This window comes from Heteronotia binoei, chromosome 16 (assembly GCF_032191835.1).
Source record: "Heteronotia binoei isolate CCM8104 ecotype False Entrance Well chromosome 16, APGP_CSIRO_Hbin_v1, whole genome shotgun sequence".
Classification (NCBI taxonomy): Eukaryota; Metazoa; Chordata; class Lepidosauria; order Squamata; family Gekkonidae; genus Heteronotia; species Heteronotia binoei.
In genome coordinates, this window is record NC_083238.1 from 55,033,844 (window position 1) to 55,049,385 (window position 15,542).

Genomic DNA, 15,542 nt, shown 5'->3' on the forward strand with positions numbered 1-15,542 from the left:
TTATGTCCTCAGAGTAGTGGGATGTAATTGTTTAAAAAAACACCCTTTTGCCAATGCAGAACTCCTAATGAGCTCTCACCACTCAGAGAAACCACTTGCCTAGTTTCTAATGAAGCCACCGTGTGATACAACCTCTCCAGGCAAGACGAGAGTGCTTATCTTTCAGTCCAGTCTCTCCAAAGAAATCAGCATGTCCGTTTCAAAGCATTCAACTTCATAAGCTTTACACTCGTCGGCGCGGAATGCCCCCTTTATTTTCTGGCCAACCAACTGAGAAAGAAACAGGAAAGGGAAGGGATACCAGAAGGAGGCAAACGTGAAGTCCTACTTACTGAACAATTAATTCTTGAAAGCAAGCGAAAAACGTTTCTGGTTTCTGAAGCCGCAACAAACGCAAAGGCAGAACCTGACAGGGTCTGGTGCGCTAGGATATTATGGAAGTGGATCCTCTTTGCACAGACTAGTTTGAGGCCCGTCTTACAGCCTTGCTAGGATCCTAACTAGCTGCAAAACTAGCAGGTAGGAAAGTGACTCATGCTTCTGTGCAGGCTCCCGAAGAGGCACTTAGGGATCACAGTTTGAATACATCTAGAAGGGGGGAAAAAAACCACATGTTACTTCGGTCATAACAAAGAATATACTTCATGCTATGACAAGAGTATTTGGTTGCAGAGCACGCCCGTTGTCAACGACACAACAGATACATCTCCCCTCTAAAAGGTAAAGGTAGTCCCCCTGTGCAAGCATCAGTCATTTCCGACTCTGGGGTCACGTTGCTTTCACAAGGTTTTGACGGCAGATTTTTCCCCTCCTACCTCCTAGCATTTTTTTTTTGCCATCCTTACGAAGTTCGAGACCAGTGGCATCTTTAAAGGCGAACCGAGTTTTATTCAAGGTAGAAGCTTTTGTGGGTGTGTGTGCACACCAAAAATTACACCTTGAATAACACTTTGTTGGTCTCAAAGGTGCTACTGGACTTGAAGTTAGCTCTGCCTCAGATCAACATGCCTACCCACCTGAATCGTTCTTTTGCCATCACTGGTATTAATGTCTAAACCATGAATTGCTTGGTGATACTTACGTGCGTACAAAAATCACACACAAATACAGGGTTCCTCAGCCTTTTGGAGCCTGCGGGGGCACCTTTGGAACTCTGAGAGGTAATGGGGAGCACCACCCCAACCCCAACATGGCTGCCACAGGAGATGGAGCCAACCCCAACATGGCCACCGCAGGAGATGGAGCCAAACAGAATCACTCCCTCTCACGCTTCTTGAAAGGAAGGAAATGTGGAAAAGGGAAATGGAACCACACATTGACTAAGGAAAGCCCAGATTCTTCCCAGTTCTTCTCATCGTCCAATTGGAAACCCTTTCGTTTGAATGAGGGCAGCCAATAACAAGCCCTGCCTTATAATGGCCCCACCCACTCTTTGGAACAGTGAGCACGAAGGGAAGTACTAATGTTGCCATGGCGCCCATGGGCACCATGTTGGCAAAACCTGCGCTAATAAATCCAAATAACTAATCTGAATCTTTTGTTATCGACTATAATAAGATGCTGGATCGGGGAAGGAAAGATCTACATCCACACTGTGCAAACCAAGGTTATTAGCTTCCTTGTGCAGATTGTGGGCTTCCATTTATGCCTCCTTTATGCAGAAAAAAATGGGGAAACACCCCGTCCGATACACCGCCCTCGCTTATTCGAGGGAAGGTCTGGATTACAGAAGCAACAAAGCCATATGAAAAGGTTCTTTAGAAAGCTAGATTGGGCAGCGGCACACAAACCTCATCGGAAAAGCCTTATTGGCATGAAAGAACATAAGAGAAGCCATGGTGGATCAGGCCAGTGGCCCAACCAGTCCAACACTGTGTGTCACAGTGGCTGTGTCACACAGCCATCAGGAGGTTCACAAGTGGGGCTAGAAGCCCTTCCACTTTGCCCCCTCCCAAGCACCAAGAATACAGAGCATCATTGCCCCAGACAGTTCCAACAATACACTGTGGCTAATAGCCGCTGATGGACCTCTGCTCCATATTTCATCCAATCCCCTCTTGAAGCTGGCTATGCTTGTAGCCGCCGCCACCTCCTGTGGCAGTGAATTTCACATGTTAATCAGTGTTGTGTACTGAGTTTCACATTTGGCGGGAGCGCACCTGCATGGCAACATCAGGACCCAAGAGACTCGTTACAATAAGACTTTATGGGGACCAATGAACAGGTTTGGCACGAAGCTCAACTGTTGCGATTTGGTATGGGGTCCTGGGGGGTGTTTCTTTGCATGCATAAAAGCAGGGTCGCAGCCCCACCATCTTGTCTTGTTCTGGTGTTATCAAGAAAGTATGTTCCTGTTTTGAACATCAATGCATCGAACCCAGTATTTTACATATAGACATATACAATAGAAGGACGGCTTAATTACAAATTAGGAGAGTGTAGAGTCCATACAAAGTAAGATTAAAAGTACAAGATAAAGGAAAGGTCCCCTGTGCAAGCACCAGTCGTTTCCGACTCTGGGGTGACGTTGCTTTCACAACGTTTTCATGGTAGACTTTTTACGGGGTGGTTTGCCATTGCCTTCCCCAGTCATCTACACTTTCCCCCCTGCAAGCTGGGCACTCATTTTACCGACCTTGGAAGGATGGAAGGCTGAATCAACCTGAGCCGACTACCTGAAACCAGCTTTCGCTGGGATCAAACTCAGGTCGTGAGCAGAGTTCAGACCACAGTACTGCTGCTTTACCACTCTTAATACGCAGTATTACTTATCAGGGCTTGTAACCATAACACTATGAAGAAACTTTGCTACTACTTCAGCTATTTCAGTATCTGAATTATTACGCAAGAAAAGTACCATAAAATCATTGGAAGTCTAAGAGGGAAGCTAATACGGAATATAAAAAGATCACAACAGGATGCCAGATAAGAAGGGCACACACGAACTTCTGTCCATGTTACTGACACATAACTCTTGGCACATAGGCTCTGACCTTACACCTATCTTGATCAATTCTGGATCATGCGGCATACAATAAGACACTGGATGCAATATGTACGCCCTTAAGACACAAGGCTGCAGAATAAGAGGCCTCAAGAATATCTCTAAGCCTTTGTCACTTCATTAAATTTCCTTGTGGTCCAGCATTGTTCTATTGCATTCTGCATTATATAATAATAATATTTTATTTTTATCCCGCCCTCCCCACCTCGGCAGGCTCAGGGCGGCTAACAACATTTCATAAAAACATACCATAATAATCAAAACAATTAAATTTAACAATATAAGACATTAAACTTAACAATTTTAAAACCAGTCAATACAATTTAAAGTTAATAACTTCATCTTCATCTGCCAGTACTGATGGAAATTGATGCTAGTTCTGCTAGTACCAGCAGTGCGGTATAGGTCTTTAAGCCGCATTTGACGGATCCCTGATTTACGGTCCTCTCTGGCAATCCGAATATGCAAGTCTAAAAAGGGAGGTCTTGCCAGAGCCAATAGGTGTACTTACCTTTCTGACCTCTGAAGACCAGTCTAGGTCGAAACACGTCAGGTCAGGCTGAGTGGGTTCCCATTGTGGTTTTATGATTGTATTAGCCACAGCATATTGTTGGAACTGTCTGGGGCAGTGATGCTGTGTATTCTTGGTGCTTGAGAGGGGGCAAAGTGGAAGGGCTTCTAGCCCCACTTGTGAACCTCCTGATGGCTGTGTGATAAAGGATAGAAGCTTATGATGGGCCCTTAAATGGTTTTAGCTTTCTACGATAAATACACGTATGTTGGTTTATGATTTATTTTACACTTTGTTTTTAACGTTCGGCCCTTTAATTGCGTATTAACCTTTCAGCTTTCTTACTCCAGTTTTTGGGTTCAGTTTCTTCTTTGTTTTCCCCACATTATTGACTCACCATGATTTCAGTGGGGCTCACCACCCGAGAGAACTCATCAAATTCTTCCGGGGACATGGGCAGAAGGTTGTCCGGGATATGCAATTTGGAGGACGCGTTGCTGGAAGACAAGAAGGGAGAGGAGACAAGAACGGGGTGGGTCGAATGAATCTGCAGCTGTGATCAAGAAGCCTCCCTCAGTCATAATATTCCTCTACCTCCACTATGTATTGGTATTCTTAGATCTACTGAGGCAGAGACCTTAAATGTTGTCTAGAAGCGAGTTAAACAAAGAGGGAGGAAACGGACTTTGCTTTGCCTTGAGACAGGAACCGCCCTCTCATCGTGGCACAGCCAACGTTCCCTCTAAGCTGCAGAGTCTTGTGAGCAAAAATTCTACTTTGTGAGCTCCTGGTATTAAAGTTGTGAGCGACTGCATCAATTAGTGTGCTCTGGGGTCCTCCTTCCTGAGCGAAGATAAAGATGTGTTAGCTGGAGACTAAAGATCTGTCAGCTAGCTCACGCTAACTCAGCTTAGAGGGAACGCTGGGCACAACTTTCCCCCAAAAACCTAAGCCCGGTTTTCAAAAACGAACGAAGCTCAGTTCTTAACAGATAATTTGTTTTCAGCTGGGAACACCAGAAAGGTCTTTCTCAGAGGGATTCCGTTCGGGAGAGAGACCCATTCTTCCTTCGTGGCTGCTGAGGCAGGACCCCCACCCCCCGTAGCTGTGCGCATCCAAAGAGCAACACATTCCACATAATGTTGAAAAGAGCCAGAGTCCAGGAGCAACTGAAAGACGAACAAAACTTGTGACTTTTGTGAGTCGCCGCTCACTTCTTCAGAACTCACAACAGCTCCTCCCCTGCCACCAATTTTGTTAGTCTTTCAGGTGTTCCTGGATTCTTGTTCTCCCCTGCTACAGGCAGACTGACACGGCTACCCATCTTGATCCATGCTGCAAGGTTTTATTTTTTGAGATTTATATCCCGCTTTACACTACATGCAGGCTCAGGGTGGCTCATGTCACATTATAATATAATGCAATGCTATCGTAAGCCACATTTCTTTTCTTCCTTATATATAGCCAGAGATATTATGTCATATCTAATCAACCCGCCCGCAAAAAAACCAAAACCCTGCCTATCCTGAGAATTACTTCATACACAACCTGCTCCAAGATGACAGACAAGCCCTGAAACATTTTGTTTATAAATTTAGAGCAGGGGTATCAAACAGGCAGCCCAGGGGCTGAATCAGACCCCCCCCCCAAGGGTTCCTATCGGGCCCGCGAGCAAGTCTGCTTTCTTCCCCCTCTCTCTTCCTTCTGTGTCACAGCTTGCTCAATTGCACAGGAGCTACAGATCAAAACCTCTATTTTTTCCATTGGCTGAGGCTCCTCCCATGGGAAGGAAGGGGGAGGAGGAAGTTTGCTTTGCCAGGCCTTCTCAATCGCACAGTAGAGCTACTGAGCCAAGCCTCTTTTCCTTCTACTGGCTGAGGCTCCTCCCCTGCGGAGGGAGGGAAAGAGCCAGAGCTTCCTTTGCCCAGTTCCCTCAATCACACAGGAGAGATACAAAATCTTTTAACTGTGTTTGTCAGTATCCTTTAAAAAGTTTATATCTACACTACCTGGCATTACATTTCATGGCACACATGGCCCAGCCTGACAAGGTCTCATTTAAGTCAGATCCAGCCCTCATAACAAATGAGTCTGATACCCCTGTTCTAGAGCATAGTTTGTTTATTTATTCCGGGATTTATATCCCGCCCTTCCCACGAGTGGCTCAGGGCGGCTTACAACAACCAATAAAACAATAAAATCGGAACAAAGTAATCACATTTAAAATCAAGCATTTAAAAACCTAAAAACCTTAACATTTTTAACATTAAAACTATACAGTAATCACAGAGATCTAGGAAGCTACATTTATCCAGTCAGGCGTAGGCTAACCGGAAGAGGGTCGTCTTACAGGCCCTGCGGAACTGAGTAAGATTGTCAGTTGTGCCATACCGATAATCTTGTTAACCATTCTGAGCTTTTAGCGGGCATAAATTTAAATGTTAACAAAAAAGTGAGCACTGACACACACATACACAAGCAAAAGAAGAAGACTGCAGATTTATACCCCACCCTTCTCTCTCAATCAGTCTCAGAATGGCTTACAATCTCCTGTATCTCCTTCCCCCACAACAGACACTACAATAAGAAAGGCCAACGCCATGCTGGGAATTATTAGGAAGGGAATTGAAAACAAATCAGCCAGTATCATAATGCCCCTGTATAAATCGATGGTGCGGTCTCATTTGGAGTACTGTGTGCAGTTCTGGTCGCCGCACCTCAAAAAGGATATTATAGCTTTAGAGAAGGTGCAGAGAAGGGCAACTAGAATGATTAAAGGGCTGGAGCACTTTCCCTATGAAGAAAGGTTGAAACGCTTGGGACTCTTTAGCTTGGAGAAACGTCGACTGAGGGGTGACATGATAGAGGTTTACAAGATAATGCATGGGATGGAGAAAGTAGAGAAAGAAGTACTTTTCTCCCTTTCTCACAATACAAGAACTCGTGGGCATTCGATGAAATTGCTGAGCAGACAGGTTAAAACGGATAAAAGGAAGTACTTCTTCACCCAAAGGGTGATTAACATGTGGAATTCACTGCCACAGGAGGTGGTGGCGTCCACAAGCATAGCCACCTTCAAGAAGGGGTTAGATAAAAATATGGAGCAGAGGTCCATCAGTGGCTATTAGCCACAGTGTGTGTGTGTATATATATATATATATATTTGGCCGCTGTGTGACACAGAATGTTGGACTGGATGGGCCATTGGCCTGATCTAACATGGCTTCTCTTATGTTCTTATGACACCCTGTGAGGTAGGTGGGGCTGAGAGGGCTCTCCCAGAAGTTACCTTTTCGAGGACAACACCTAAGAGAACTATGGCTGACCCAAGGCCATTCCAGCAGCTGCAAGTGGAGGAGTGGGGAATCCAACCCGGTTCTCCCAGATAAGAGTCCGCGCACTTCACCACTACACCAAAGTGACACAAAGCACAGCTTTCAGGCTCACAGCCAAAGAGACAGAAAACCACGGCAATAATGAAAACAGCCACAAAAGGAAGCCAGGAGGTTAAAAAAAAAAAATCCATTGGATTGAGACCAGCAAGTGCAGAGGTGGGAGAAGTGAAACAGAAAAGTTGTGGGGAGGCGACAGTACATGAAGACATACAGAAGAGTACGTGGACATGCTTGGCTTCTGAAATTGGACGAGTCTGGGCTACCCAGCATGTATACCAGAAGGAGGAAGCTGACGAGGAGGGCGCAAACAAGAAAAATGAGCGTAATGAAATCAATGAGACAAGCGGCTGTCGTCGGCCCCCCGAGAACACAGCCCTGCCGAGCGTGGATGGGTGAGCAGAAAAGCATGCCGTAAGTAGCCTAGTACACTGTAGACCCCCCCCCCCCCACATTACGAAGAAAATGGCTACTTAAAGGAAGTTGCTGATCACTGTTCTAACCATTCAACCTTTCTCTGCTTCGCCCTCTCTTGCCTTTCCGCCAGTTCTCCAAGGAGCCTCCGCTCCACTGAAATATTCGCGCCTTATTCGCTCTCTCTCCTCCGTCTTCGTCTTTCTCCTTCCTTTACCCCTCCCTCCTCACCAGGCACAAATCCTCAATGGACATACACTCCTCCCTCCCCAAAACCGTGAAGGCTCTGCTCAGCCTTTACGCTGCATTCAACTGAAGAAGCACATTATACCGATGGAGAATATCAAGAGTTTATTTTTGACAGCTGTGTACGTTTTCAAGTGTAAGCAGGGGGACAGGAATGGAGTGGTGGTGACCTTTGGTGGCCGGCAGCCATCCCTGAGTGGTAGAAGGGCAGGTGAACCCCATAGTCGCTTCTAGAATCAGTGCAAATATGGAACCCAGCGGTGCCACTGACGTGGGCAGGCACATGTGGCCATGTTGTGTGAGAAGGAAGAAGGTGAACCGACCATTCCAACCCCCTTATTCAAAACCATGCAGCCGCTCTAGCAGCAAACAAAACAAGCAGATTTGAAGCTGCATGCGGGTTTCTTCTCGGCAAACTCACACTTCAGACACAGAGATTAATTCGGTTTTGATGTATCCCTTTCTGTCACTGTCCACGTCCATGGGTTCAGAAGCTAGAATGGGAACAAAGGCATCTTTTTAGGGCCACAGAGTTAGCAATTTTACTTTACAACAACAAAAAAACAAGCGTCTCTTCCTTCAACACATCTAGCTGGTCTAAGACGGCGCTCTTTCTTTCCACTTTATCTCGCCGGCACCTCTGAGAGGAAGCTGGGCTGAAAGACCCAGCTAATGAAGCAAGTTCTGTCAAGAGGTCGAGATTTGAACCCAGGACTCAGCCCGTGCCCCCCACCAAGTCTTGACTCGGACCCCACACTGCGATAAGGCCAACCACCCTACCATACAAATGATGGACAACTTGTTAAGAATCGAGCCCAGTCACACCTTACAGACCAATAAGATTTTCGGAAAATAAATTTCGAAGACAGTCAACGCTCCCCTTCGTTAGGTGGGGACCGCCATTCTGGCTCGTATCTGGCAAAGGGAGTGTTCTCAAAAGCTACCTACCTTCGAAATCTTGTCGGTCCCTAAAGCACGACTGGACTTGAGTCTAGCTCTCTATTCTTTGAAACTTTTTGGATTTTTTTTTTTTTGCATGTGGGGGTATCCCAAGTCTGCAGAAAAATATGTTCAGCGTTGGTGTGGTCTTGATCAGGGCTTTTCTTTTTTGAGCGGGAACGCAGTTCCGGCTGGCTTGGCATCAGGGGGTGTGGCCTAACATGCAAAGGAGCTCCTGCTGGGCTTTATTATTTTTAAAAAACAGAGAAAACTCACAGAGAGTCCATTCTGGTGTAGTGGTGAAGTGCATGGGCTCTTACCTGGGAGAACCGGGCTTGATTCCCCACTCCGCAACTTGCAGCTGCTGGAATGGCTTTGGGTCAGCCATAGCTCTCACAGGAGTTGTCCTTGAAAGGGCAGCTGCTGTGAGAGCTCTCTCAGCCCCACCCACCTTACAGGGTGTCTCAGCCCCACCTACCTCATACAGAGCCACTTTGGTGTAGTGGTGAAATGCGCAGGCTCTTATCTGGGAGAACTGGGCTTGATTCCCCACTCCTCCACTTGCAGCTGCTGGGATGGCCTTGGGTCAGCCATAGCTCTCTTAGGAGTTGTCCTTGAAAGGGCAGCTGCTGTGAGAGCCTCTCAGCCCCACCCACCTCACAGAGTATCTGTCGTGGGGGGAGAAGATGTAGGAGATTGTAAGCTGCTCTGAGTCTCTGATTCAGAGAGAAGGGCGGGGTATAAATCTGCAATCCTCCTTCTTTATCAGATTTATATCCTGCCCTACCCTAATAGGCTCAGGGCGGGATATCCAAAAAGCCCTGTGTGAAACAATGGTGATGTCGGGGTGGGGGTGGCCTAATATGCAGATGAGTTCCTGCTGGACTGTAAATAGTTCCTGCTGGGCTTTTTCTACAAAAAAAGCCCTGGTCCCGATCCATGGATTATGTAACCACAGAAGGCCAAATATCGCTATTAGATATATAGATAAAATCATGTCCCTTCGAAAACCTGATGCTGCTGCCGTTTTGCAAAGCAGGAACAAGGATGAAGGAATTTTAGAACAAAAGCAGAGGAGAGCGATGGACCCTTGTATTTTCCACACACACACCCCATCGTCCATGTTTTAGGTCAGAGAACTGCCCCCCTCAATTGAGTCCGTCATTGTAGAAAACAGGGAAAGGCGCAAACACACCCACTTGCCATCATACAAATTTGACTTCCTCCCGAAAGATAACTTACTCTCCTTGGGTCTGGAATAGTATTTTCCAAAGGCGTGGTCTTTGGGAATGTCTGGATACAAGAATTTCAGTGGATTTTCTGGGATATTTTCTGCCGCCATCACCTTGTACGTGCGGATTATATCGGGCAAGGTTATGGCACCCAGTTCCTTCTTCGTGTAGGGTTCCACCGAGTGGTAATAGCGCTCTGGTCAAAAAGAGAGAACAGGATTTGCCCTTGATGTGGGATGCAGACGAAGAAAAGTTGAGAGATCCTGCACGACTAAAGCTGTCTCCATCAAAGCTAGAGCTGTGTGCCAGGCTCCCTTAATCACACAGCAGAACTACCCAGCCAAGCTCCTCCTCCCTCTCCCTCCCACAGGGAAGAGACGGCTAGAGTTGTGCCAGGCTGTCTTAATCACACAGCAGAGCTACAGAGCCAAGCTCCTCCACTGGCTAAGGCTCCTCCTTTCTACCCCTCCCTTGGGGAAGAGATAGCTAGAGTTGTGTCAGGGTCTCTCAATCACACAGCAGAGCTACAGAACGAAGCTCCTCCATTGGCTGAGACTCCTCCCTCCCCCTCTCTTGGGAGAGGGAGGGGGAAAGAGCAAGGAGAGCTGCTTTGCTTGGATGCCTCACACCCACAGAAAAAAACAAAAATGGTGTCTACAGAAGCAGGAGAGAGGGAAAAGGAAGCAGACCATAGGCCGTTCCTCAGGGCACGAAGCCCTCTTGACACTTGAAACCCTTGCTCTAGGCAACATTCAACCATTAAAAACAAGTTAAAAGCAAGAACAAGAAATGACAGCTGCATTATCCAAGCAGGTGAGAAGAAAGCCAAAGCAAAGGTGGAGGAAGAGAAAAAAGGAGAAAAAGAGGAGGGTGCCGGCTATGATGGAACCATCTCTGTCCTCAGCCAAAACCCACCTCTGCCTTACAGACCCTGGGGAGTTACATTAGGTCCAGGAGGGGTCCCGGTGGTATTTGGAAGAAAGTTCCACCAGGCCAGAGCCAGGGCTGTAAAAGCCCCAGTTCTGGTTGAGGACAGCCCAGTATCTTTAGAGACAGGGGCCACCAGTAGATTGTTCTCAGCAGAGCGTAACAGTCTTCTGGGGACATACCGGAGGAGGGGGTCCCAAAGGTATGCAGGTCCCAGACCGGTCAAGGCCTTAAAAGTCAACACCAGAACCTTGAACCTGATTAGAGGGAACGGTTCTCGCTTACCCTCCGGCGGCCCTTCGACCCAGGTAAAAGTGAGCGCTCCATCCCTGCTGCTTTCGCTGAATCTCAAAAGGAAGGTCCCGATCTCCTTATCCTTCAGGAGGTTCCGCTCCCCATCCTTGCTGATAAAGCCCACGATACTTCTACAAAGTCAGAAACAGAGAAAGGCGTGTGCATGCGATCACCTGCCAACGAGACGCACACAAAGCTGGCCCGTGAACTAGTAGGCTCATTTCTTCTGCTGGTCTGAGGAAGTTCATGGGTAACAACAAGCCTTTTTAATGTGCTTTGCTTAGAGATTTTCCTATCCCTATCCTGCCTGAAGCTCTGGAGCTGGGGTCTCCAACCATTTTGAGTCTGTGGGCACCGTTACAATTTGAAATAGGGAAATGGGCATGACCACAAAATGGCCGCCGTGAGAGGCGGAGCCAACCACCACATAGAGAGGAAGCCAAAATGCAGGGGAGGGTGGAATAGTATTTTCCAAAGGCGTGGTCTTTGGGAATGTCTGGATACAAGAATTTCAGTGGAATTTCTGGGATATTTTCCGCCGCCATCACCTTGTAAGTGCAGATTATATTGGGCAAGGTTATGGCACCCAATTCCTTCTTCATGTAGGGTTCCACCGAGTGGTATTGGCGGTGTGGTCAAAAAGAGAGAACAGGATTTGCCCTTGATGCGGGATGGGTAACAAGAAGCCTTTTTAATGTTGTTTGTTTAGATGTTTTCCTACCCCTGTCCTGTCTGGAGCTGGGGTCCCCAACCATTTTGAGTCTGCGGGAACCGTTACAATTCGAAATAGGGAAATGGGCATGACCACAAAATGGCCGTGGCCAACCAGTTCCTCTGGAGGGCCAAAAACAGCAAAGAGGCTGTGGGCACCATTACAATTTGAAATAGGGAAATGGGCGCAACCACAAAATGGCCACCGTGAGAGGCGGAGCCAACCACCACACAGAGAGGAAGCCAAAATGCAGGGGATAAGAGGGACAAGTTTTTAAAATGCACTGGGAAAAGACGAGTCAGAGAGAGAATAAAACCAGCGCTGTAGTGCAGCTGTCACCGAAATGGCATTTTAATCTGCATAGCCAATCAGATCTCAAATGGACAACTGGAAACCGTACTGGGCAGGAACCCCCCAGGCCCCACCCACTATCTCAAAACATTTGGCAGGCACCAGGGTGCTCTTGTGCACCAGATTGAGGGCCCCTGGTTTAGAGGATAAAAGGGAGGCAAGAAAGGCAAGCCATGTTGGCCAATGGCCAAAGGCTGGGGCTGATGGGGAGTTGTAGGCAAAAAAACATCTGGAGAGCCACTGTTCCCTACCCCTGCATCTAGTGCGAAATCGGTAAGAGACAGAATGGAGATAAGATTCCGAAACCGCACTAGCAACTCCAGAGAGTCACGTCCATTTAAGCACACCAGCAAGTCCAGGCCCATTGCAAGCGTCAGACATCCTTACCCATCGTTCCAGAGGCACAGGAGGTATTTCTTAATGAGCTCCAGGATTCCTTCAATCCACAGCCAGAACGGGAAGTTTTTTTCGTTCATGTTTTCCTGAAATTAGACAAGCTAAGTTAGAACCCTTTCAAAAGTTATCATGCTACCTGGCTGAAAACAGGAGTCACGCATTAGTTCACGGATGATCTCAAGATTTTTTTTTTAAAGAGAGAACCCATTCTTTTTGGGGGGGGGTGGGACATTTCACATCCCTTTCTTCTAGGTATTTCACTCCTTGGGGAGGGATGGTGACTCGGTGGTAGAGCATCTGCTTGGGAAGCAGAAGGTCCCAGGTTCAATCCCTGGCATCTCCACAAAAAGGGTCCAGGCAAATAGGTGTGAAAAACCTCAGCTTGAGACCCTGGAGAGCCGCTGCCAGTCTGAGAAGACAATACTGACTTTGATGGACCAAAGGTCTGATTCAGTATAAGGCAGCTTCATATGTTCCTAGAGAAGCCCCCAATGTTCCCTCTATGCTGCAGAGTCTTGTGAGCAAAAATTCTACTTTGCGAGCCACCGGCATTCAAGTTGGGAGCTGCTGCATAAATCATCGTGCTCTGAGGTCCTCCTTCCTGAGCAAAGACAAAAATGGGTGAGCTGGAGGCTAAAAATTTGTGAGCTAGCTCACACTAACTCAGCTTATGAGGGAACACTGGAAGCCCCTGTGAGATTCCCCTGGAAACACGCCAAGACAACCAAGATGCTGTATCAACCTGCTTTCTGAACGTCTCCTGTTCACATCAGGTGTTGTTACGGGGAAGAGAATCTCTTATCCGAAAATGTACTGGTTCTTTTAGGTGTAGTCACCCCCAGACCTAGTTAGCATTTGGGTGGGATACCTCTAAGGAATACCAGGGTGGAGACGCAGAGGCAGGCAATGGCGAAACCACCCCTGAATTCTTCTTTCCTTGAAAATCCTACGGGGTCGCCATAAATCAGCTGCGACTTGATAGCATTTCCCACCATCAGACGTAGCCACAGACTCCTTCTGTTCTCTTTTTAAAGAGGGATTTCTCTTTTGTTTCTCTTGGAAGAGAAACCACCCATGCAGCTGTGTTGTGTTCAGGGCTTTTTTTGTAGCTGGAACTCCTTTGCATATTAGTCCACACCCCTCTTATGTAGCCAATCCTCCTGGAGATTACAGTAGGCCCTGTACTGAGCCCTGTAAACTCTTGGCTTGGCTACAGGAGTAGAATTCTAGCAGAAGCCTCCTTTGCATATTAGGCCACACGCCCGATGTAGCCAATACTCCTGGAGCTTACAGTAGGCCCTGTACTAAGAGCCCTGTAAGCTCTTAGAGGATTGGCTACATCAGAGGGGTGTGGCCTAATAGGCAAAGGAACTACTGCTACGAAAAAAACCCTTGTTGTGTTCAACGTCACCGAATGGTGATCTGACAGGAGGAGAGGGAGGCTGCGGAAGAATTTGCTGGCCTCTGAGCATCTACAAAGTGAAATTCTGCGCACACACACACTCCCCCTTCCTGCCCCTCTTCTCTTCAAGCATCTCTTTGATCAAAACGGAATGGGTTAGGAACTGGCTCTGAAAGCTTAAAAAGAGGGATTGTCGGATTTCCAGGGAGAAACTAGGCAAGGAGGAATTAACAACTTTAGGTCGTGGAAACCGAATCAGAGCAGATGGTTGGATGACCCTGGAGATCCCCTTCCAACTCTATGATTCTACGTTTCAGTAAAATTTAGGAAGGACCTGTCCATAGCACATTTTATTAGTCAGCGCCCTCTGCTGGTAACTGAGAAGAATGCTGAGATTTAGGAACGCAAGAAATTGAATTCTTTCATCAAATAGAGATGAGAGGGAACAGGGAGGAGATACAGGCATTATTACTCTTTCCATTATCCCTGCTTGCAAGTGTCTACGTTTTATTGTCCTGCCCCCCCTCACCTTCCCCACAATTGGCAAAGCCAGTTTTCGTTAACAGATGACAAGAATGACTGGTTATTGTACCCCCTCCCAAAAATGTCTCTCCTCTTGCCATCTCAAGTGCAGCTTGGAAGAAAGAGTTCAATGCTGACAGGATCCAAACAGAGGATCGCTCCCAATCAGTGTTCCCTCTAAGCTGAGTTAGTGTGAGCTACCTCACAATTCTTTAGCCTCCTGCTCATACCTTTTTGTCTCGGCTCAGGAAAAATGGCCCCAGAGCACAATAAGAACATAAGAGAAGCCATGTTGGATCAGGCCAATGGCCCCTCCAGTCCAACACTCTGTGTCACATAAGAACATAAGAGAAGCCATATTGGATCAGGCCAATGGCCCCTCCAGTCCAACACTCTGTGTCACATAAGAACATAAGAGAAGCCCTGTTGGATCAGGCCAATGGCCCCTCCAGTCCAACACTCTGTGTCACATAAGAACATAAGAGAAGCCATGTTGGATCAGGCCAATGGCCCCTCCAGTCCAACACTCTGTGTCACATAAGAACATAAGAGAAGCCATGTTGGATCAGGCCAATGGCCCATCCAGTCCAACACTCTGTGTCACATAAGAACATAAGAGAAGCCATGTTGGATCAGGCCAATGGCCCCTCCAGTCCAACATTCTGTGTCACACAGTGGCCAATATATGTGTGTGTGTGTGTGTGTGTGTATATATATATATATACACACACACATATACATACACACACACACATATATATACTGTGGCTAATAGCCACTGATGGACCTCTGCTCTATATTTTTATCCAATTCCCTCTTAAAGCTGGCTATGCTTGTAGCCGCCACCACCTCCTGTGGCAGTGAATTCGACATGTTAATCACCCTTTGGGTGAAGAAGTACTTCCTTTTATCCGTTTTAACCTGACTGCTCAGCAATTTTATTGAATGCCCACGAGTTCTTGTATTGTGAGAAAGGGAAAAAAGGGTCCAGGCAAATAGGTGTGAAAAACCTCAGCTTGAGACCCTGGAGAGCTGCTGCCAGTCTGAGTAGACAATACTGACTTTGATGGACCAAGGGTCTGATTCAGTATAAGGCAGCTTCATATGTTCATATGTACTTCTTTCTCTTTCTCCATCCCATGCATAATCTTGTAAACCTCTATCATGTCACCCCACAGTCAACGTTTCTCCAAGCTAAAG

At 47.1% G+C, this 15,542-nt stretch overlaps 1 protein-coding gene across 1 annotated transcript in view; it reads right to left on the minus strand.

The window, feature by feature from the left end:
* Window positions 1–237: 237 nt before the first annotated feature.
* Window positions 238–15,542, minus strand: part of STAT1 (signal transducer and activator of transcription 1) — a 43,015-nt gene continuing 27,710 nt past the window's right edge. The window contains exons 18-23 of the mRNA XM_060257408.1: window positions 12,410–12,504; window positions 10,951–11,090; window positions 9,749–9,934; window positions 7,989–8,061; window positions 3,913–4,012; window positions 238–588 (exon numbers count right to left, since the gene is read on the minus strand). Coding sequence (XP_060113391.1) covers window positions 565–588; window positions 3,913–4,012; window positions 7,989–8,061; window positions 9,749–9,934; window positions 10,951–11,090; window positions 12,410–12,504 — 618 coding nt within the window. The 3' untranslated portion in view covers window positions 238–564. The remainder of the gene's footprint in view (window positions 589–3,912; window positions 4,013–7,988; window positions 8,062–9,748; window positions 9,935–10,950; window positions 11,091–12,409; window positions 12,505–15,542) is intronic.